Raw genomic sequence first — 21,131 nt, 5'->3', positions numbered from 1 at the left:
TTTAGCTATGTGCCAACAGAAGTGAAATGACTAAATGAGTTCATAGTGTGGCTTTTTGTTTGTTTGTTTAGACAGAGTCTCACTCTGTCGCCCAGGCTAGAGTGCAGTGGTGCGATCTCGGCTCACTGCAACCTCCACCTCCTGGGTTCAAGCAGTTCCCCTGCCTCAACCCCCTAGGTTTTTGGGATTACAGGCATCCACCACCACACCTGGCTAATTTTTATATTTTCAGTAGAGACGGGGCTTCGCCATGTTGGCCAGGCTGGTCTCGAACTCCTAACCTTGCGTGATCCACCCACTCCGGCCTCTCGAGGTGCTGGGATTACAGGCCTGAGCCACCATGCCCGGCCCATAGTGTGGCTTTTTAATTTAAATTTTATTTATTGTTAAAATTTTTGAATAGGTAGTGTATTCATGTAGTTTAGAATTCAAAAAGTACAGAATTGTAAACGGTGACAAATCTCCTTTACCTCCTTGCGGCCTAACATCTGCCTCAAACACCCCAGTTGAACTTGTTGACAGTGGTCACAAGTGAGTTGCTAATAATCAAATTCTATGACCTTATCTAACTGTTCTCATTAAAAGTCTTGTTTCTTAAAATTCTCCTCTCACTTGGCTTTTGTGACACAGCTCTGCTCATTCTCTGTGTTCTTTATCCCCTTCTGTCTCCGGAAATGTAGACATTTCTCAGTTTTGCCCCTTTGGTAAAGAACAGTCTTTACCTGGATGATTTTATTGCTAGTCATGGCTTCAACTGTTGCATATAGACAACTCCAAAACTTAAATGGTAGCGGTTGTATAGAGCACGAATTGTGAAGTCATACAGATGTGGGTTCAGATCTCAGCACTGACATTTACTGATTAATTTTCTCACTTTCCATTTCTAGGCCTAGTTTTCCTAATTTGTAAAATGAGAATATACTACCTACCTATTTGGTGTCGTTTATACAGCAGTTATCTAGTGCCTGAGCTATAGTAATGGTTCAGTGAATGGTTGCTATTGCTATTATTGTTTCTTGTTTTTATTATCAGTTTGAGCACTAAGTGCCCTTTTTCCATCAGGATGTTCTGTTCCTCCTCATTTCACCTAGGCCTTGTGGTTCCTTTTTTTGGTCACTGAATCTGAGTAGCACCTATACTCAACCTCAGACGTTCTGTATCTGCTCTCCTTTCTTTGTTTTTCTTTGTAACAATTCATCACCACCAGACCCATTTGTTTATTGTCCCCTCTTGTGACTGAGAATATAAACTCCTTAAAAGCACGCCATGATCGCTTCGTTTATTGATATGTACCCAGTTTCTAGAACAGTTCCTGGCACATTGTACAGATGACTACATACCTGTCAATGCTGACTACAGATTATAAACTCAGTAGAGAGAAAACCAAACTCAGCATCCTTTTCCTTCATCTCCGTCTCACCTTTCCCCGCTCGCTGCAGGCTGCTCACCACCAGATGTTCCTTCATCTCCATCTCGCCTTTCCCCGTTCACTGCAGGCTGCTCACCGCCAGATGTTCTTTTCTACATTCCTGTTCTCTTCACTGACATCTACGCTAGAAACCAGAATTATTTTTCATTTCTGTCACACCCTTCATTCAATCAGATGCCAATTAATTTGGACTGTTTTTCGTAACATGTCTCCTTTCTTTCTCACTGCTATCCTGGTGCTTGCTTAAATTGTTCAGGAATGGCCTAATGGGCCTTGTAGTTTCTAATTCCCTTTCCTTTCTTCCCACTCGCCTACCATCACCAGAGGATTTATCCTCAAGAACATCTCTTGACACTGTCATAGTGATGTTGAGAAATCTTCAGTTCCATCAGAGTAAAATGTAAATTAATGATTCAGTTTGACTGTGAAGCCTTCATAGTGCCACACCTGAGTTACAGTCACCCTTTCTGGCTTCCTCTCCCACTAGCCACTTTGTTCCCAGTCCATGTTCCAGCCTTGGGTATAATGACCAGTCCTCACACCAGCTCCTCAGCTTCCTGCCTTTGTGCTGTGTTTCAGCTCTGTCTGGCATGCCTTTCCCATATTGCCTATCAAATTCTTATCTTTCCTTCAGCACTAAGCTCATGTTCCACCTCTTTTGAGAACCCCTCCTATATCCTTCCTTCTTTTCCTGTGCTTTGTACCTCTACAGCACCGCTTATCCCTGAATCACGTCTCCACAAAGTCATTGATACCTATAACAAAATGCCATAAACTGGAGGCTGGGGAGTCTGAGACCAGGGTGCCAACACGGTCACGCTGTGGTGAGGGTTCCAGACTGCCGACTTCTCACTGTGTCCTCACACGGCAGAATAACAGCTCTCTTTAGCCCTTCATGAAGGCACTTACCCATTTGGAGGGCTCCACCTCATGACCTCATCACCTCTCAGAGGTCCCACCTTCTGTGCATAGTGCCGCACATTAGGGATTAGGTTTTTATATGGATTTGGGGAGCACAGACATTCACATCACAACGGTGCCTCTTGTATTTCTCAAGCGCTTACCTTTGCTCTGTATTATGGGGGTTAAAATGATTCTGGTTTAGATTGTGCCTTTAAACAGCTTATCTTACAGCGTAGTGTGAAAGAAAAGACAGGCGCTTCGCAACTCAAATAACAAGCAGGCAGGGTAAGTGCCATGTGGGAGAAACAGATAATAGTTAATAATAGGTACCGTATATTACAGTGCATAGTATGTGGAAGTACATCATTATCACATTTAGACTTCACATAGCAAATTATCCCTATTTTTACAGCAGAGGAATTGAGGAATTAAATGGTTCTCTAATATAGTGAAGGTAAGTAATGGACCCAAATTGTCCGTTTATGTGACTGAGCTGGACTTGCACATAGGGCTCTGCAAAGCTTATGATCTTAAAAAAATTGAGCAGACATGTCTTCTTGAGGATAATACACAAAGAATGTGTTTTGGACAAGCAGTTTTATCTGGACTGTCAGCATAAATTCTATATGTAATACCAGCACATAACAATTTATTTTTCCCTTTCTTTTTAAGACACTGGAAGAAGAGTTTGCCAGGAAACTACAGGAACAGGAAGTATTCTTTAAAATGACTGGGGAGTCTGAATGCCTTAACCCATCAACACAGAGCCGGATTTCCAAATTTTATCCTATTCCCAGCTTGCATTCCACCGGATCATAACAATGGGAAACATTCTGTGCGTGGGTTTGGCTCTTTCAGTGTGTCATTCTGTTCTCATCTTCTGCCACACTCTCTGTCAGATAGCTCACGAAGACAATCACCTGCCTCACCTTCTAGGTGTTTTCCTTTTTTTTTTTTTTTTTTTTTTTTAAAAAAAAAAAGCAAAGATGAAGGGAAAACAAACTAAGACAGATGCTAGGCCATGTTGGCAAAGTAGCATCTTGGTGACTAAGGTGACTTTGTATATTCTTCTTAAAAATTATGTTCTTTAGACACTGCTACCTGAAAACTGTTGGAGAAATAATGTTTAAAGTTATTTAAGAAAAACTGTTACATCACTAAGTATTAATAAATTCCTTTTACCTGACGTAACTTCTCATTGATGCCTAAATTCTGTAGTTGAAGCTCTGCTGTAGAGCATTGGGATAATTTTCTTTTGGTGGATCAGCTCTCATAAAAAAGCTATGGTTTGCTCAAATATGCTATTGACTCAGTAAATGAATATATTTTTTCTTTAAATAGGAACAACCTCTTTTAAAAGAGAAAAATTATTTCAGTGATTTGTCAAAACGAATGACCTCTTTAGGCATGAGCTAATAATCGAGGGTGCTAATGTTCTTAAGATAGTGCCTGAAACACTACATTTCAGTCAAGTCGTAAGTAGGATTTTCTTTTTGATCAACAAGGACAAAAACATCCTTAGAATTAAACATGGTTCTTTTGGAATTTTTGCTTCTCTTACCGTTTGATAGAAATTTTCATATACAAAGTTTGGAAAGATGAAAAAAAGAGGTAGCTTTTAGATTGCAAATTGGAAATGTGAAACTCATGAAACTTAGGCAGTGTAGGTTTAGCTGTCTCTGTTTATTTTCTAAAATAATACCTGAGCTGGTTAAATGATTTCTCTCCATCTTAGCTAATTCTGTTCAAAACTCTGTCAGAGGCCCGCAGGCTGTGAGTTTTATTTATAAATATATCTTTGGAAATTAATCTTAAAAGAGGCATTTGCTCAAAATACTTTTTTAAAAGTTTAAATATTTAGGCACATGTCAGAAATTACTTTTCCTTATTTTGAAATGAGGCTACTTATGTCTTGGTTTTATTTTGTTCCATGTTTAAATCATTGACTTTGATTTGAGTGGGAAAAGCCTGAAGCCTTTATCATGTGGTTGCTGATGTGTGTAATTATTAATGAAATGTTCACTCCTAGTCCCTTTTGAGGCTTAGAATTTCAACCACGTGTCAGGTCAGACAGTATTATAAACTGTACTTTGCTGTGTGAGACAGCACATTTGTAAATGATGCTTGCTGCCTGCCATTTTCAACCTATTCTCTCTTAAGAGTGCTAGGTACCAAATTGTCAAAGTTTGTTTTTAGTTATATTCCTTTTGAGGCTGGTAAAAAATTTAAATGTAACTTTGTGGGAACCCTGATTCATATTTAGAAAATGTAAATGTCTGTAGCACTTTCTTGCAGTTAATTTGAAAACTTTGGATGCTGAACTTTGTTTTGTCAGTGATTTAGATGATTTAAAAATGCATGTGTGATTTTAATTTTGTAATTGTTTTGACAAGCATAATTTACTTGGACAACTTTGTAGGTAGCCTTAACTTCTGGTCAAGTTTGTTTTTCATATAAATATATATACATATATGGCTGGGCGCGGTGGCTCAAGCCTGTAATCCCAGCACTTTGGGAGGCCGAGGCGGGTGGATCACGAGGTCAGGAGATCGAGACTATCCTGGCTAACATGGTGAAACCCCGTCTCTACTAAAAATACAAAAAACTAGCCGGGCGTGGTGGCGGGCGCCTGTAGTCTCAGCTACTTGGGAGGCTGAGGCGGGAGAATGGCGTGAACCCGGGAGGCGGAGCTTGCAGTGAGCCGAGATCACGCCACTGCACTCCAGCCTGGGAGACACAGCGAGACTCCATCTCAAAAAAAAAAAATAAAAATAAAAATAAATATATATACATATATATATACATGTTATGTATGGTTGTAAATTCATACACTTATTACACGAATGTGTTACTGTATACAAAACTCTTAATGCTTTATTCTCAAATGCTGGGTTGAAAAATGTTTTGAAAGCCTTTTAAAATATATATCTTTATAAAGTAATATTCAGGATGATGATAAAAATTGTTTATATTGTTATGATAAAAATGACAGTATAATGTTGCCCAGTGTATTTAATGATTTATTTGAAGAGGGATTGGGAAGGAACATTTTCATAACACTTTCTCCTTTGAAATTTTCAGTTTATTGACTTAAAAAATGAATACCTCAGGCAGTAGACATTTTTTTTCCAGTATCATTTAATTGATACCCTGTGTGCTAAATAGTGTGTGGTGCCTGATTAATTTGGTCTGAATATTTGATTCTTTCTGTTCCTTTCAACTTGACATTCGGAGTATTGATTCAAGGAGAGAGGCTCAGAGTAGAATGGTTGACGCTGTGGGTAAGGTTGCAGCAACTCTCGGATCTCCCTCAAAACTGCCTTTTGGATTCAGTGTTCGTGCTTGGGTTCGCTTTCAAGTATGACCATATTCGTGTGGGTGCAAGACTGTGCAGTGACACATATGTAGAGGTAAAGCATTCATTTTAATACGTAAAGTTATATAAATCTTTTCAAAAAGTGTTTTGTTATAAAATATGCTGTTTGTACCCATACCAGCCCCACCTCTTGTGAGACCCTGTATTCAAATAGATGATAGTGATCTATCTTTCTTGCATGAAGTGTGGGTGGGGAGTAGGCGAGGGGCACAGACTTCTTTGAAATGGAAGAGTACAGTCAAATCTACTCCTGATTTGGCTTTTTGTTGCTGTGGCAGAATATGCCATGAAACACATAAAAACTTCTCCAAACGTGCACCCTCACCAGCCACCTCCTCCCCTCTTTCCCTGAGTGCTGTAAACACAGCAGACCTGCACACTTCTGCAGATCCAGCTCCTAGAGCTTGGGGCACCAGGCTGCCTTTCCTAGTCCTGTCAACAACCATACGGTGTGAATTGCTGAATTAGCTGCTATTCTATGTGGAGTCACAGTAAGCTTTTTCTTATCTTTTTCTATGGGGAAGCTATAGGGTGGGTAAGGAAAAAATGTTGAATGCTTTTACTTTGCTGAAAATATTAGAACTCTCTTGTGACAGGATACAGCAAATTATAATTAAATATAAATTACCAGAACCAGAGCTACCTCTAAGTCATACTTCCTCAAGCACAAAGCTCTCAGGCATATGAGACCCACTTTAATGAAGGGTCTCTGATTTCTTGAGCATCAGCGAGTTTCAGAAGTGACTATTTTTTTGTACTCTTCTAGTTTCCTTGTAACTGTACACTTTTTCCCATTCCACACTGTGCTTAAATGACAAAGACTCTTCTGAGAAGCCAAATTCTTTCTAAGTATTAACTAGAGATACTGTTGATTAAAGAAAATCTAGAACTGAAGTGAAAGAAGAGAGTTCGAGTTCTGATAGTCTTTTGATGAACAATTCTTTTCTGAGAAATGTTTATAAGAAATGGGGTGATACTTTAAATGCTTTTCTTAAGTTGAAGGCACAACAGTTAATGGCTGTATTGTTGCTGTTCTGTTGCTGACATGTTTTTGATAAAGCTTTAACATTCCTGCTACTAATCTTGGCGGAGAGTGTTTGCCAGGTTTCAGTGTGGGCTGCAGCTTTTTGTGCTCCTTCTCTGGTTTGTAGTGTAATGAGTTCATAAGCTAAATTTTCAGAAATAAGTTTGTTTCAGATTATGTCTCTTGTCTACTTGGGAGCAACATGTCCTTTCAATCATGGGATTGACACATGAAAAATAAAGTTATTTCTTAATCAATTTTGGGAAGCAGTCTTTTATTGAGAATCTTTGAAACTGGAGTGTCCTGCCTGAGAAACTTTGCAGTTGTTGGTCCCAGTTATACTGCAAAACTTGCAGTCCCCCAGGTCTTTTGACCCTCCCGGAGTTAGTATTCCTAGCTGTCTGTAGTCCACAGCACACACGCACACACACACACACTCAACTGTAGGTTTTAGTGGTAACTGCTGGGGGTTGTCTTTCAGCATGCAAAGCCCTCCTTTGGGAGGTGCTTAAAATATTTCTGTCAGCCTATGTATATATGTGTATGTTTTTAATTTCTTTCCCCCTTGGGATAGATGATTTTTCTCGCCAAGCACTTCACAAATCATATGACATCCCTTCTGCAGAAATAATCTCTTCGTCATTGATAATGTTCATGCAAGATTCAGTAGACACTAGGCAGCATCACTTGGCACGTGTCCAGCTGGAGGGAGGCATGGAGTGCCATTTTCTAATCTGGGAGCGTTGTGCACTATTGAGCTCATTCTTGACTTAAAAAAAAAAATGAAACAAAAGAGGCTCACATCCATTGCCATCCAGCTGAGGACATAACCTCATATCTGCCCATCCTCCTTCTGAGTTTTGTCCAGAGAAGGTCGCATGTTTGGACTTATACCCTATTTTACTTGAGCATAAAACTTTATGAAGACTTTCGGTGTCTTAGGTAAATCTAGTAACAAGGGAAAAACTCCTATGTCTTGATTAATCAAGATAAGGATCACTATTAAAGGGGATATAATACTTGAACCCCTAAAGCTACTTTTTTAAAAGGGCCAAAACATCTTTTTCCCCCCTTTTTTTGGAAGTTACTTTTAATAAGTGTAAAAGCTACAATTAAAAAGTAAAAAATTCAGCCTTTGGGCAAAAATAATTCTAATGAAAAAAATTATTTAAAAGGCACAATTCCTTTATTATACACAATAGTTTTCATTAGACAGTAAAACTCAAGTTGTTTGAAGTCTAGAGGCTGTATGAACTAATTTTTATTTTTATTTTTTGAGATGGAGTCTCGCCAGCTGGAGCGCCGTGGTGCGTTCTTGGCTCACTGCAACCTCCACCTCCCAGGTTCAAGTGATTCTTCAGCCTAAGCCTCCCTAGTAGCTGGGATCACAGGTGCCTGCCACCATGCTGGCTAATTTTTTGTATTTTTAGTAGAGATGGGGTTTTGCCATGTTGCTCAAGCTGGTCTCGAACTCCTGGGCTTAAGCAATCTGCCTGCCTCAGCCTCCCAAAATTCTGGGATTACAGGCGTGAGCCACCGCACTCAGCCTCATTTAAAAAAAATTCTCATTAATTCATAGCAGGCAATTATCAGGATATAATAAAAGAGGCAAAAAGACCATGTAGAGTGTGTAGTGCTTGACTGGCTGTTGCCGTTAGGGGTTGATACAGAGGAAACAAGTGGGGCATTTTTTATGGGATAATATGAGATACTCAACAGAGACCTTATGGAAAATAAACAGTCTTTTTAGAAGAGTAGTGGTGTAGAAGTAGATGTAATTTAATCCCATTTTTAATTATCCAGCAATTTGAGACTCACAACTTGTAACAGATTCACAAAGTGGCCAAGTATAGTCTCTTCTGAATTGGAGTGTCTGATTTTACTGTGCATTTCTTTGGGGCATTTGAGATTTGTACATTTTTCTTTAATAGAAGTTTTTATATTCCATATATTACTTACCCTACAATCATAACTCCATTGCCCCAGGATAAAGCACTACCTAATTGCAGATAATCTTCTTGCTCAGTTCTTGCTTGTTTATTTCAGATAACTTATGCTTAGGGAAAACTTTAATATACTTCGTAAAATCCCCAGATTGAGTTCATAGTTGGCAGGTATCTAAAGATTTGCCTTTAAAGACTTCAGGGATTGAATGAAATACCAGAAGCTGTGCCCCAAAATACAACCATTTTTGCTTTCTTGTGTTTGTAATAAACAGTGTTAGAGTCATACCCAATTAACCCAGACTATTTTTTTGACGTTTCTTTAGTCAGATGAATCACATTAAACATGATATTAAAAAAGAAAAAAAAATTTAATTGGAAATTTTACAATTGAAATGATGTTTCATCTTATGGACCACAAACAAATGTTTTTAGACATTGAAAAGTGGTTAAAGACCAACTGCACCCTGTCCCCCAAGTGCCATTTTCTGAATGCAGAACGGAGGGTGATGTCTTCAGCTGACGCTGTGTCCCCAGCATCAGCTATTCTGTCCCCCCCCCCTTCTTCCTTCCTTATCCATTGCCCTTCACCCTTGTTTTTCTGTTTGCTCTGGCCTGGTTCAGTATAACATATCCATGAACTCTAACATGGGCCTATGGAAAATCATGGCTGCAATCAGACTTTCTAAGCAAATGGGAATGTGATATACATATAACCATTAGAAACCCTATCACCTCCTAGAGAGGAAGTGAATTTCTTAATTTTTTTAGTTGCAAGAGTCACTTCTTAGCCAACTGACTACAGAATGCAGAATGAACAGGGGAGGAAGGAGCTGATGATGGCACAGCCTTGCAGCAGTCACCAGAACACACCCCCGTCAAGTGTCACCTCCAGGAAGGTACCCCATCCCCATCCTCCCTTTTCCGGGCTCATATTTAGGCAAAGCTCTAAGACTCCTGAGCCAACTTTTATGTAACTGGCTTTCCTAGGCTGGGGCTTGAACTAAGTAAAGAAGCCAAGGAGTTCAGATCTAGATAGCAGAGAAGTAAATCTCATTCTAAAACATTGCAACTACTCTTACTAGAGTCCACCCCATGAAGCTGTTTCAGATTGTGTATCTTCAACTGAATTCTATAAGTGTATGTTGTTCAGACTAAAACAAATGTTGCTAGCTAGGTTGGCTATGCTCTCTCAGTAGGACATTGACAGACTCCAGCTTTCACTCTCCGGAGAGCTTGGACCTAAGTGCCATATGCATGATGACACCTGGTCCAGGAGCTGTCCTGCCATGGCTAGCTCATGGCTTGACAGCAATACTTCTTCTCCTTCTCCGCCCAGCATAGACTTGGTCACCTGAAAGTTAGAAGATCGGGAGGAAGGTAAAACATCTTGTGGCCTGTGGGGATCTTGGCTTGGGCAATTATGGCAACTGTGACTACTGCGAAGATGGCTTCAAAGGTGAAATCTTTTGTAAGACTATACATTTATTTAACTTGTTTGCCCCATTTCAACACCAGCTTGGTTCTCCTTTTCCTCCCTGCTTTGGTACTCCCCTTTTCTTCCTCACTGTGAATGGGATTGTTATGCAAATTCTGCTTTTGGCAGTGTCTGCCTGGAGTAATTGGCATTTGCCTGAATTTCTCAGGCTTGCTCTGGAACAAATCACCTGCTTCTCTACTGAGCGTCAGCCTTGCAGCTCTCCAGAACATGCAAATCATGGAGCAGTCAACACTTACCTTTGTCTCCTTTTTCTCCCTTGTGCCCTCGAGGGCCAGGTGGCCCACGATGACCTGGTGGCCCAGCAGGGCCCCTGTCACCTGGAAGGACAAATGGGGCATAACTAATACATGAGTCTGGGGACTTAGGGCACAGGTGGCTGGTGTGGCACCAGCACAGGAGCTCTTTTCAGTAAGAGGTGGGTGTTACACAGGATCCGGGGACTGGCTCTGCCACCACTTACCTTTGGGTCCTGGAGTACCCATCTCTCCTTTTTGCCCAGGGGGTCCTTGAATGGCTCCATAAGCTGCAAAAGCAGGGAAACACTGGCCTTAGAGTCTTGATTTCCTGGAAGCTTGGGACAGCAAGTCATTTGTTCAGAGTAACACAGAGAGATAGTGATGGAGTTTGGATATATAAGAGGAAACAAAGTTCAGAATTTATAGAATTTGTCTAATTTTGAGCATCTCAAATGTTAATAACTGGAGGTTTCTCATGAGACTAGTGTCTCTGGAGCAGACCCATGGGAACCTATGCAGTGAGGCAGGTGCTGGGGAAGCAGCTGGATGCCCTTACTTCGGAAGAAGTCCATGAGGTCCGCAGTCACGTTGCTGTAGGCAGAGAAGACCTTGCTGATACCGGGTGGCCCCTGCGGCCCAGGCTGGCCTGGTGGGCCCTGGACAGTGTAGGCCATCCCTTGCAGTAGGCCCTGACCTGTAAAACACCAGAGCATGGGCACAGGAAGCAGGGGTCGCCCAGCACCCGCTTCAGCAGGAGCACAGTGCTCTCCGAATATCTAACTCCCAAAGCAGTTGAACTAGATCAAGCCGCAGCAAGGGTGAAGCCCTCCAACTTCCTTTGTATTCCACTGTGTGACCGGCACAGTTCTCTTCCTGCTGCGGGCCGGCATCAAAAGCTTGTTGACTGTGTAACTGTGCTGTTAAGCTGCACAGGGAAAGGACTCTTAGCCAACATCCTTCTCTCAGCCCCAGCAGAAAAACCAGTGTGGTCATATGACTTATCTGGGTCCCACAACGAATTAAGTCTTGGAAAGCAAAGTACAAAGCCCCCGGCGTGCTCTGTTCCCCACAGCTCAGGTCCCAGGGCTGGGGCTCCTTGAGCTGAGCGGGCTGAGAACTAGGCTGGGGCTGCCAGTCCCCTCCAGTCCCTGCCTGCCTGATTCTGTCTTCACAGCCTGGGGGTTCCACAAACAAGAAAGCCAGTCTGGAGATGCTCCCACGCTCCTTCCCCCCAGCACCAAGGCCTAAATGTCCCCACTTACGCTGCATGCTCTCTGACACTCTCACAGCCAGCTCATTGTAATCCAGACCTCCAGCAAAGTCAGCCCCAAATAGTCCGCCATTGCCACCATACATGCCGCCTTCTGCTGCTGCCCCATAGCCTCTGCCTGGGCCGGTGTCAGTGCCATAGGGGCCTCCGTCTCCTGTAGCTGCACCGAAGGCACCCCCTGTACCCAGGGAGCCTGTGCCAGCTCCTGTGCCCGTGGAAGAGCTGTAGGAGCTGCCCCGCCTGACAGACGAGCTGTGTGAGGAGGAGCTGCTACCCCGACTGTGGAAGGCATCCGTGGACAGGAGGCGGCTGTCCCCAGGGGGTCCCTGCGGCCCAGGAGGGCCTGGGGGGCCAACAATGAAGCTGCGCACATCAGGACCTGCAGGGTGAGAAGCTGCATGAGTGGGAGCTCAGATCTCGGTGGAGAGAAAGACTTGGGAGTTAGGGAGTCTCTCCCAGGGTGTCAATGCCCCTGAGAGACCGGAAGTGAACTTCAGGGTTCTCGTACCCGAGTGGCAGAATGCTGGTGTGGAAGGAAATCGGGCTTACCCCACTAGTGGCTCTCATGTGTGGCCTCCCTGTCCCTTTAAGTGCCTCCCTGCCCCACTTACAGGGAAAAGCAAGCCCTGCGGGGTACCTGGTGGGGCATCACTGTCGGGGGCACCTACTTGTGAGGTAGCTGATCAGCTCGCTCCGGAAGCTGTCGCTGTTTTCAGCTGCGTAGGTTGCCAGAGCTCCTGAGACACCCGGGGGCCCTCGAGGACCTGGGGGACCAGGAGGCCCTGGAGGGCCTGGGATGAATGACAAACCTGCAGCTGGGCAGAGGGGGGAGAAAGAAAGGTCAGGGTAGTGCTGCGGAGGAAGGTGAATTTCCAGCTTGTGCTGGGGGCGCTGTGGGCCCCACCTGAAAGGAGGGGATAAGGCTGGGCCTCCCAGGTGATGGGAGGAGAGAAAAGCAGGAGGCCAGAGCCTGCTGTTTCCTGGCATCATCCAGGAATGGCTGTCCCCGTCAGGCCCTCCCACTCCCAATTCTCAGCCTCATTCAACTCAGCCCTCCAGTCACTGAGAGGTGGAGCCCCAGGTCGGCCCTAATCACACACCGGGCTGCACCTGGGAAAGCCATCGCTCCCCATCTCTGTTCCTGCCACAGCTGAAGGCCCCTTGCCAGCACATGTGGTGCTCTCCAGGGCCCCGCACCCAGCCCTGTACAGACTCCAGGAGCACTTGGACTGCCCTTGCTAAAGCCCGTGGGAGCCCCCAAGGCCCAGCTGCATCCCCTGCCCTGCCCATCCCACTCCGCAGTGCCCTACTGTGTAAGTAAGACGAGAGGTCCTCCACGCTGATGCTGGACCACACATTGCCTGGGATCCCTGGTGGACCCGGGGGACCTGGGGGTCCAACGATGCCTCTGAATTCAGACCCTGAGACACCAAGGGAGGGCACGGAGTCAGTCCTGGCCTGTGCCAAGGGATTCTGCTTCCTCCCCAACCACTTGGACAGATGTCCCCTTCTGGGCCTTACCTCGCAGCAAGGAGAGGAGCTCCTCATAGGAGGTTCCCGGCAAGCCAGGGGGCCCCGGGGGACCAGGAAGCCCAATGCTGATCCCAGAACCTAGGGATGTGATGGAATCGGATCAGGCAGGGGGAGGCAGATGGAAACACCCTGTCAGAGAGGAGGTCGGACACAGAAGAGGTTTGGACAGAAGTGGGGTCCAAAAAAGAGAAGAGAAGAGATGGTGGCAGGGAGAGAGAGAAGAGGAGCACCAAGGGAGGAGGGGAGGGGCCCGCGGGGCCGGAGAAGCAGGTCCAGGTGCCCGTGTGCTTCATTCTGTGAGCGTGTGTGTGTATGGGAGTGAGTGTATGTGTGAGTACAGGAGTGTGTGTGTATGGGAGTATGGGAGTGTGTGTGTATGGGAGTGTGTATGGGAGTGTGTGTGTATGGGAGTGTATGTATGGGAGTGAGTGTGTGGGAGTGTGTGTGGGAGTGTATGGGAGTGTGTGGTGTGAGAGAATGGGAGTGTATGGGACTGTGTGTGTATGGGAGTGTGTATGTATGGGAGTGTGTGTATGGGAGTGAGAATGGGAGTGTATGGGAATGAGTGTGTGTGTATGTGTATGTGAGAGTGTGGGAGAGAGTATGGGAGTGTGTGTGTGTATGGGAGTGTGTGTGGGAGTGTGTGTGTATGGGAGTGTGTGTATGTGTGTGTGTGAGTATGGGAGTGTGTGTGTGTATGGGAGTGTGTGTATGGGAGTATGTATGTGTGTGAGTGTGTGAGAATATGGGAGAGTGTGTGTGGGAGTGTGTGTGTATGGGAGGGTGTGTGAGAGTATGGGAGTGTGTGTGTTGGAGAGTATGGGAGTGTATGTGTGTGAGTGTGAGTGGGAGTGTGTGTATGGGAGTGTGTGAGAGTATGGGAGAGTGTGTGTGTGTGTGTGAGAGTATGGGAGTGAGTGTGTGTGTGTGTATGGGAGTGTGTGTGAGTATGGGAGTGTGTGTGTATGTGTGAGTGTGTATGGGAGAGAGTGTGTGTGTATGGGAGTGTGTGAGAGTATGGGAGTGTGTATGTGTGTGTGTGTGAGAGTATGGGAGTGAGTGTGTGTGTGTATGGGTGTGTGTGTGTATGGGAGTGTGAGTATGGGGAGCAGATGTGTGTATGGGAGTGTGTGTGTGTGTGTATGTGTGTGTGAGAGAGAGAGAGTTGTATGTAGACGCCACACGAGACTGGGACCTCCGTTTTGGCTTTCCTTGCCATGCTGCTTGAGGCGTACAGGTTTACAGGTTTGAACAGCTCTGAGCACTGCTCATTGCTGGGGTTGGTGCAGCCTGGCAGGTGGGGGTCAGTGGGGCAATCACAGGGAAGTTTACGCTGGGAGTCCTCATCCCAGTCATCCCAGGCCCTTCCTAACCAACCCTCCTGCAGACACTTACTCGACATGTAGCTGAGAATGCGACTACTCAGCTCTGCATAGTCCAAAGACAAGAGGGACCCATCTCCACTGGCTCCTGGTGGCCCTGGCGGACCCTGAGGGCCCATCAGGTACTGACGTAGGTACTGACGCACGTCATCCCCTGGAGAGGAGAGGATGTACTAGCAGGACCCACCCAGGACATGGGGGTCCCACCCATGGTCCAGCCACAGCCTGGGTTCCCCTACACAAATTGACTCCGGCATGACATTTGTGAGTTCTGGGTCCGCAGGCCCACAGTGTTCAGGGGGAACACCAGCAAGCTGCCAGGTTCCTGAAGGGACAACTGCCAGCTTGCCTGGCATGGGGGCTTGGGAGGACATTTCCTGCCCCCTTTCCAGCCGGTTTGCTGACTCAGCAAGCAGATCAGCGCCATAAGTGGCTCTTTGTCTAAAGGACTCTGCCTACCTCTTGCAGCCCTCCCCAGGCTCAGATAAGGACAAGGTTTGCCTGACGAGTGAGGCCAGGAGAAAGCAAAGAGAGTCCCACTCTCGATCCCCCAACAGGTGACTCACGCTGCAGCACAGCCAGGATGTCTGCAGAAGAGATGGAGGACGAGAACAAGCCGACGTTGTACCCCGAAGCTGTCGGGAAGAAAACCTCAGGTTACCTGCTTAGCAGGTACTGAAGCACCACTCTCATTATTCCAGAATCTGATAGGCCCGGTCACCGAGCTGTCTGTCTTTGGGGGAAATGGATGAATGGAGTATTATGAGGGTATTTTGAAAGCATAACAAAGTCAAATATTGTTGTTGGGATTTTTTTTGTGTGTGTGAGAAAGGAAGTTTACTTTCAAGAACATGCTTTAGCCTAATGCCTGCCAGATGCTGCCAACCTTCATGCACAGGTAGGAAGAACCTATAACTAGGAACACATCAGTTGATTGCAGGACGGCTCACTCGGTGGCTCTCCAGCGTGGCCGCCCTGAATCTGGACAGACTCTTGTTGACACTGTATCCCAGTGGCCCAATTATTAGGAATTCAGAATTAAAACTCATATTCCAGAGAAGGGCAAAGCAAACAGCAAATGAGGAGATGAGGCTCTGGGAGCAGAAGCAGAGCCACAGGAGGAAGGTGCCAGGTGCAGGGCATGGGGAGAGGCTTACTCCGTAAGTAGCTCACAACGTGGTTTGCCAGCTCTGAGTAGTTGAAAGTCTCGCCTGTGATGGTGGTGACAGGTCCTGGGGGACCAGGTGGGCCTGGGGGACCTTGAACTCCGGATAGGTAAGACCTAATACTGTCACCTGCCAACCAAGGAACAAAGCAAAGTCAAGACTGTCCCAAGAGGACATGTTCTCCCCACAGAGGTGACCAGAAGCACATGATAACATGCCTGCCCCACCCCACACATGGGCACAAGGCTGGGCCAGGAGGGAGCCTAGACTCCCCGTCACTGTCATTCCCTTAATTACAGATGGAGAAACTGAGGCAGAGGCCTGAGCTGGGTCAAGTGGCCCATGAGGGCTGTGGGCCAGCAAGACTCCAGCCAGCCACCCATTTGACAAAAGAGTACATGCAGGGTGTGGTGTGAAAGCACGTGTGTGCATGGGAATGAGCGCGCGCCAGCCTCCTCCCAGGGTGTGGGCAAGGGTGAGGTTGTGTCGGGGGCAGCTACGAGAAGGCTGGTGTTGGGGAGCTCACAGGCCTGTAGGCCTGGCTCTGCAGGGGGAAGACCCAGGCCCGGACACACACACTGTTTTCCTCGATGCGCACACGCGCGCGCACACACACACACACCCACACACACACACACTCTCCCACTGCCCAACATCGTCCCATGTCTCTTAGCACCATTTCTGTGATGATACCACAGCTCCCTTGCACAGAGACTGTATCTCCGTGTTCTTGTCCCCACGGCTTGGGGCGGCCGGCCACTCACTCTGCATGTACTCAGAGATGTACTGCTGAATCTCCCGGCCAGAGCTGCTGATAGAGCCCGGAGGCCCAGGGGGCCCAGGGGGGCCTGGCGGGCCTGACACGTACATGGTGCTCGATGATGATCCCCCTGCAGCAAAGAGAAAGTGTCCTGTGTCGTTTCTCCACCCTACGGTCAGACAAACGGGCCCAGGAATAGCTTCCATGGTCTGAGGAGGGAGGGTCTTCTCAGGGGGAGAAATAGGATAGTGGCAAGGTGAAGGATCCCCAAGAAGAGAAGAAAGGAGAGCCTATAGCAGCCACTGTCTGAAAGTGGCACGGAGCTAGGAAGCTGCCCCAGGCTGAACTACCCTTTCCTTCTGCAACCTGCTGAAGGACCCCCAACATGGCATCCCCCTTCTCTCAACTCCCCAGCACCCAGGGTCTTTCCGCTCTCCATCATGTGGAGTCTGCATTGTTAGTTATCATTATATGTGCCTGGGTCCTTCCCTCAACCCCATATCTCGTAACCTCCTTAAAGGCAGCTCATAGGCCCTAGCACATGGAGATAGTCAACAATCAATCATGGAAAAATGAATGAACGAATAGAGCAACATCCTCACTGGAATGATCAGCCTTCACCAGAAGAAGCGGAGAGGGAACTTTGGTCACTTTCAGTTCTTACCTTCAGAAGGACCACTAGGAATGCCAAGAGCCCCTGGGACACCTGGATCACCTGCAATCCAAAATGAGAAGTTTGCATCACCTCCTCCAGGAAGCCTTCCCTGGTTAAGCCAAATCACACTTATTAGTGTGTGTCTCAACAATTGTCCCATGGCTCTTGGCCTCATTTTTGTAATAATACCACAGCTCCCTTTCACGGAGGCTATATCTCCATGTCCTTGTCCCTTTCTCCCTCTGGCCTTTCCTTCCTCCAGCCTCTTCTTTCTCCCAAGACTTTACACTGATAAGTACTTGCTGCCATCTCTTCAGGCTCTGGGCTGTGGGTGCCAGGCTCACCCCTACTCCTCATCACCTTCTCGCTGCTCCCTCACTGACCTTTGTCACCTTTGGGTCCCTGGGGGCCAGGTGGTCCTGGTGGTCCCTGAAGGTTGTGTCCGAAAGAACTGGACCCTGGAAGCCAACAACACACACAATGCAGTCAGCCAGGGTTCGGACAGGCTCTGGCCAGAGCCAGAATGGGGCGGGGCTCAGCCCTTACCTGAGGTTGAGAAACCTGGGAGGCCTTGCTCGCCTGAGGAACACATCAAGAGAGGGACAGTCAGTCTCATTTTTCTCACCCACTAACAGCCCCGTAGAGCCTCCCCAAGATCCATGATTGCTGGGGCTGCATTGCCTTTTGGGCAGTACCTAGAGATGCCACACACACACACACACACACACACAGACTTGCACCACACCCATGCACATACTCAACCATTCCTAGAGACATGCTGCTCTACTCTTGCTTATTTGCACCACGTGCCTTTCTGTCAAGCTCAAAGCTCTTGGAAGGTGAGCTTTTGCTACCCCCACCGCTACCCCAGGTTTTGTTTGATGCCAGCTCTACTGTACCTTGGTGTCCTCTGGGGCCTGGGGGACCTGAGGGAGAAAGGCAGAGAGCTATGAGACAGGTACCAGCCAGGCATTGTGGTTTCAGTGGACCCATGGAGGAGGGGATAGGGGTTCCAATGCTGGAGCTGATATAGAACTTGGGGTTCCTTGTGCCTCTCTTTTCACTAGGCCAATGTTGGGTGGCTATCCTTTGTAGAGTTTCTGACTGTTGTGCGTCCCCGCTACCTTTGCTCCAGGCTGCTGAGCTCCCAATGGGATAAGGCAGAAGGATGCAAAAATGCCCCAGATCATTCAGCTTCATCCAAACCCTCCTGGCAACCAGCAGGTAAACAGAGGACACATACTGGCTTCTGGGTTCCCTGATACACTGTTCTCACCTTGGTCTCCCTTGGGACCTGGGGGGCCAGGTGGGCCTGGGGGGCCAGAGAGGAAGGTTTCTGCAGAAGAAAGAAATAGTTTGAGTATGGACACTGATGTTTGTGAGGAAGCAGCACTTAGCACAGCACCTGACGACATAGATGCTCAATCAATACTTGTCAAATGGATGGATGGGTGGGTGGATGGATGAATGGGTGGGTGTATGAGTAGGTGGGTGGGTGGGTGGATGGATGGATGGATGGATGGATGGATGGATGGGGGATGGATAGGTGGATGGGTAGATGGGTGGGTAAATGGATGGGTGGATGGATATTCCACTAGGAACAGGTTCTGGCCTAATGCTTGCTTTAAAGTTATTCCCATAAGTTTCTATGTTGTACTGTCAGCACTTATTCATGTGCATGTATCCTGCCTACTTTATCAGACCTGGGCTCCCCAAGGATAGGAACCAGGTCTCCCTGGTTAGGCCAGAAGCTCCCCAAGGGCAGAGCTGGCTCCCTCCCTCAGGCCAGACTACCAGGGTGGTTGGGTTGACATGGTTATTCCCTCCATGTGCAGCAAGCAGGAAGATTATATAAACACATCCCCAAGGAAGTCAGGAGCAGGAACCCTGGTGAGTAGGTTGTGGCCACAAGGCTACAGCCACAGTTCATGGCAGGACAAGGGCTGAGGTGGAGAACAGGTGTGCCTTGACTCCCTGACAAGAGGGGAGGCCCTGTGTCATGGCACAGGAACCTGCAGCACCTCATCTGCTAAGGGTGCCCCCTCACTCAGAGGCAGGGCAAGACCATAGTCAAGTTCCCGGACAGCAGATAAGAGCATGTGGAATGACGGGGATACACTGGATTTTGGTGTCAGAAAGTCTGAGTTCAAACCCCTGCTCCCACATGTCTAGCTGGTGAGTTTGGGTAAGTTCTCAACCTCTTTCAGCCTCAGTTTCCTCCTCTGTAAACCAAGGTCAAAAAGATCTACATCACAGGGGTGTTGGGAAGACTCGGTGAAATACTGAAGACCAAGCTCCTAACACAGTGATAGCTCAGAGTGAGCGCCGGACCGGGTGGGCTGAAGCCTTTGCTGTTCTGCACTTCAGATGTCCAGGTGGGAGGCCCGGCAGTCTCCACCTGGGATCCTTAAAGGGCCTGGGAGTCAGTCCTCTCAGCCTGGGCCTGTGGCCAAGAACCCACAGACCCCTGTCATTGCTCCCTGGGTCAGTGGTGCACTCCTGCCAGATACTCATCTTCAAGGCCAAGTCTGCCCCTGGTCCTCTTGGACTCCCAGAACTTCTATGACAGCTGCCCCAAGCTCCAGGGAATCAGCTTGCAAGACCCTGGTGAAGAGCCCTGGCCCTCTCCTCCTTTTCCAAAACACATCTTTCACGTCATCTAGAACAGAGGGGCCCATGTCCACCCTGAGAGGAAAGTCCTCCCGACCTGGCTCATCGCCTTGCGTTCTTGCAGGGTGTGACCTACCTTGCGGTCCTGGGAGACCAGCTGGGCCGGCAGGGCCTGGAAATGGGGTTGAGGAAGAAAAGGCTAAATCACGCGTGTAGGGTCATAAGAAGAACTAAAGGCATAATTCCTCCCAAGGCATGGAACAGAGACCCAAAGAGGCCACCTTGCTTATTTGAGAGCAATAAGCAATCTGAGACCAGCTCTGTGGTCCAGTTGCGTGAGAACATCTCTGACAGGTACGAGGAGCCCGGGGCAGGCAGGACTGCCCTCTCTGCTGCTGTCCTGTAATGGTTAGGGACTTCTACATGCCTCTACGTATTCCTTGTCACTGGAGCTTGTCAGGAGGGGAGGCTGGTACATTCTGGCATTGGTTGTGATAAGTTGTGCACTTCATTTGTACACACAAATTTAAAATAATTAAAAATACATATAACAAAAAGGCACTTTGGAAAGGTAGGAAACAAATTGTCCATAACTCTTCAATTTGTGGGCATTTTATTTTATTTTCTTCCAGCATTTTTTCTTTTTTGCATCTTGTAAAAATACAGTTGAAACCACAGAGCAGGCATTGAGTGTCCTGCTCTCTCAATAAGTATTTGTTTTATCTCCTAACAACTTTGTTCCGAAGTTTTCATATTTTTGTCACCATCCCATTTGGGGATATTTTCTTCAAATAGATACCTAGCATTTTTGTTGCCCTGGATGCAGAATATCAAATCGTTTTCCAGGAGGAAACAAAGGGTTCGAGGACTGGGTCTTCTGAGTGGCCACAGGCTCTGGAGGTAGACTGATCTGGGCCAAATCTTTTGTCCTGCTGCTTATTGGCCGTGGGACCTTGGGCAGGCCATTTACCTGCCCCAAGCCTCAGCTTCCCCTTCTGTAAATGCTGAGAGAACATTCGCCTCCTATGCTGTGAAGTAGGATAACTGATCTAGTTCATTGTCTGAGAATGTAAGAGTTTGCTTTTCTCGGGCCAAACTCCTTATTCTGTTTACCAGATTCAGTTCCTGCCCTGGGTCTCAGGATCTGAACAAATAGGGCTAGTCACTACCACCAAGACCTACTGCTGATTTGGGGCAAAGCAAGAAAACAGACTGACCTGGGGCACCTGGAGGTCCCGGGGGTCCCATGGCTCCAGGAGGCCCTGGGGGGCCTGGGACAGTAAGCATTGATGACCCGTCTGAAAGCAGAAGGCACATGGAACATTGAGCCCTACTCTTCTCAC

At 47.1% G+C, this 21,131-nt stretch overlaps 2 protein-coding genes across 4 annotated transcripts in view; one reads left to right on the top strand and one right to left on the bottom strand.

The window, feature by feature from the left end:
* Positions 1-6,989, top strand: part of LOC105478317 (STE20 like kinase) — a 61,015-nt gene extending 54,026 nt beyond the window's left edge. For both annotated transcript variants that reach the window (XM_011735440.3, XM_011735439.3), the window contains one exon: positions 3,005-6,989. In XM_011735440.3, coding sequence (XP_011733742.2) covers positions 3,005-3,151 — 147 coding nt within the window. In that variant the 3' untranslated portion in view covers positions 3,152-6,989. The remainder of the gene's footprint in view (positions 1-3,004) is intronic.
* Positions 6,990-9,025: 2,036 nt separating this feature from the next.
* LOC105478316 (collagen type XVII alpha 1 chain) overlaps positions 9,026-21,131 on the bottom strand; it is a 92,513-nt gene continuing 80,407 nt past the window's right edge. For both annotated transcript variants that reach the window (XM_071069169.1, XM_011735438.3), the window contains exons 35-53: positions 21,006-21,086; positions 19,925-19,960; positions 18,455-18,514; positions 18,078-18,104; positions 17,725-17,757; positions 17,562-17,636; positions 17,188-17,238; positions 16,528-16,653; positions 15,755-15,892; positions 15,164-15,232; positions 14,611-14,751; positions 13,204-13,293; positions 12,993-13,103; positions 12,351-12,497; positions 11,675-12,061; positions 10,969-11,106; positions 10,637-10,699; positions 10,413-10,493; positions 9,026-10,029 (exon numbers count right to left, since the gene is read on the bottom strand). In XM_071069169.1, the coding sequence (XP_070925270.1) occupies positions 9,974-10,029; positions 10,413-10,493; positions 10,637-10,699; positions 10,969-11,106; positions 11,675-12,061; positions 12,351-12,497; positions 12,993-13,103; positions 13,204-13,293; positions 14,611-14,751; positions 15,164-15,232; positions 15,755-15,892; positions 16,528-16,653; positions 17,188-17,238; positions 17,562-17,636; positions 17,725-17,757; positions 18,078-18,104; positions 18,455-18,514; positions 19,925-19,960; positions 21,006-21,086 (1,910 nt within the window). In that variant the 3' untranslated portion in view covers positions 9,026-9,973. The remainder of the gene's footprint in view (positions 10,030-10,412; positions 10,494-10,636; positions 10,700-10,968; positions 11,107-11,674; positions 12,062-12,350; positions 12,498-12,992; positions 13,104-13,203; positions 13,294-14,610; positions 14,752-15,163; positions 15,233-15,754; positions 15,893-16,527; positions 16,654-17,187; positions 17,239-17,561; positions 17,637-17,724; positions 17,758-18,077; positions 18,105-18,454; positions 18,515-19,924; positions 19,961-21,005; positions 21,087-21,131) is intronic.

Source organism: Macaca nemestrina, chromosome 9 (assembly GCF_043159975.1).
Source record: "Macaca nemestrina isolate mMacNem1 chromosome 9, mMacNem.hap1, whole genome shotgun sequence".
NCBI lineage: Eukaryota > Metazoa > Chordata > Mammalia > Primates > Cercopithecidae > Macaca > Macaca nemestrina.
The sequence above is the reverse complement of the archived record's forward strand: the minus strand, read 5'-3'. Positions and strand labels throughout refer to the sequence as shown.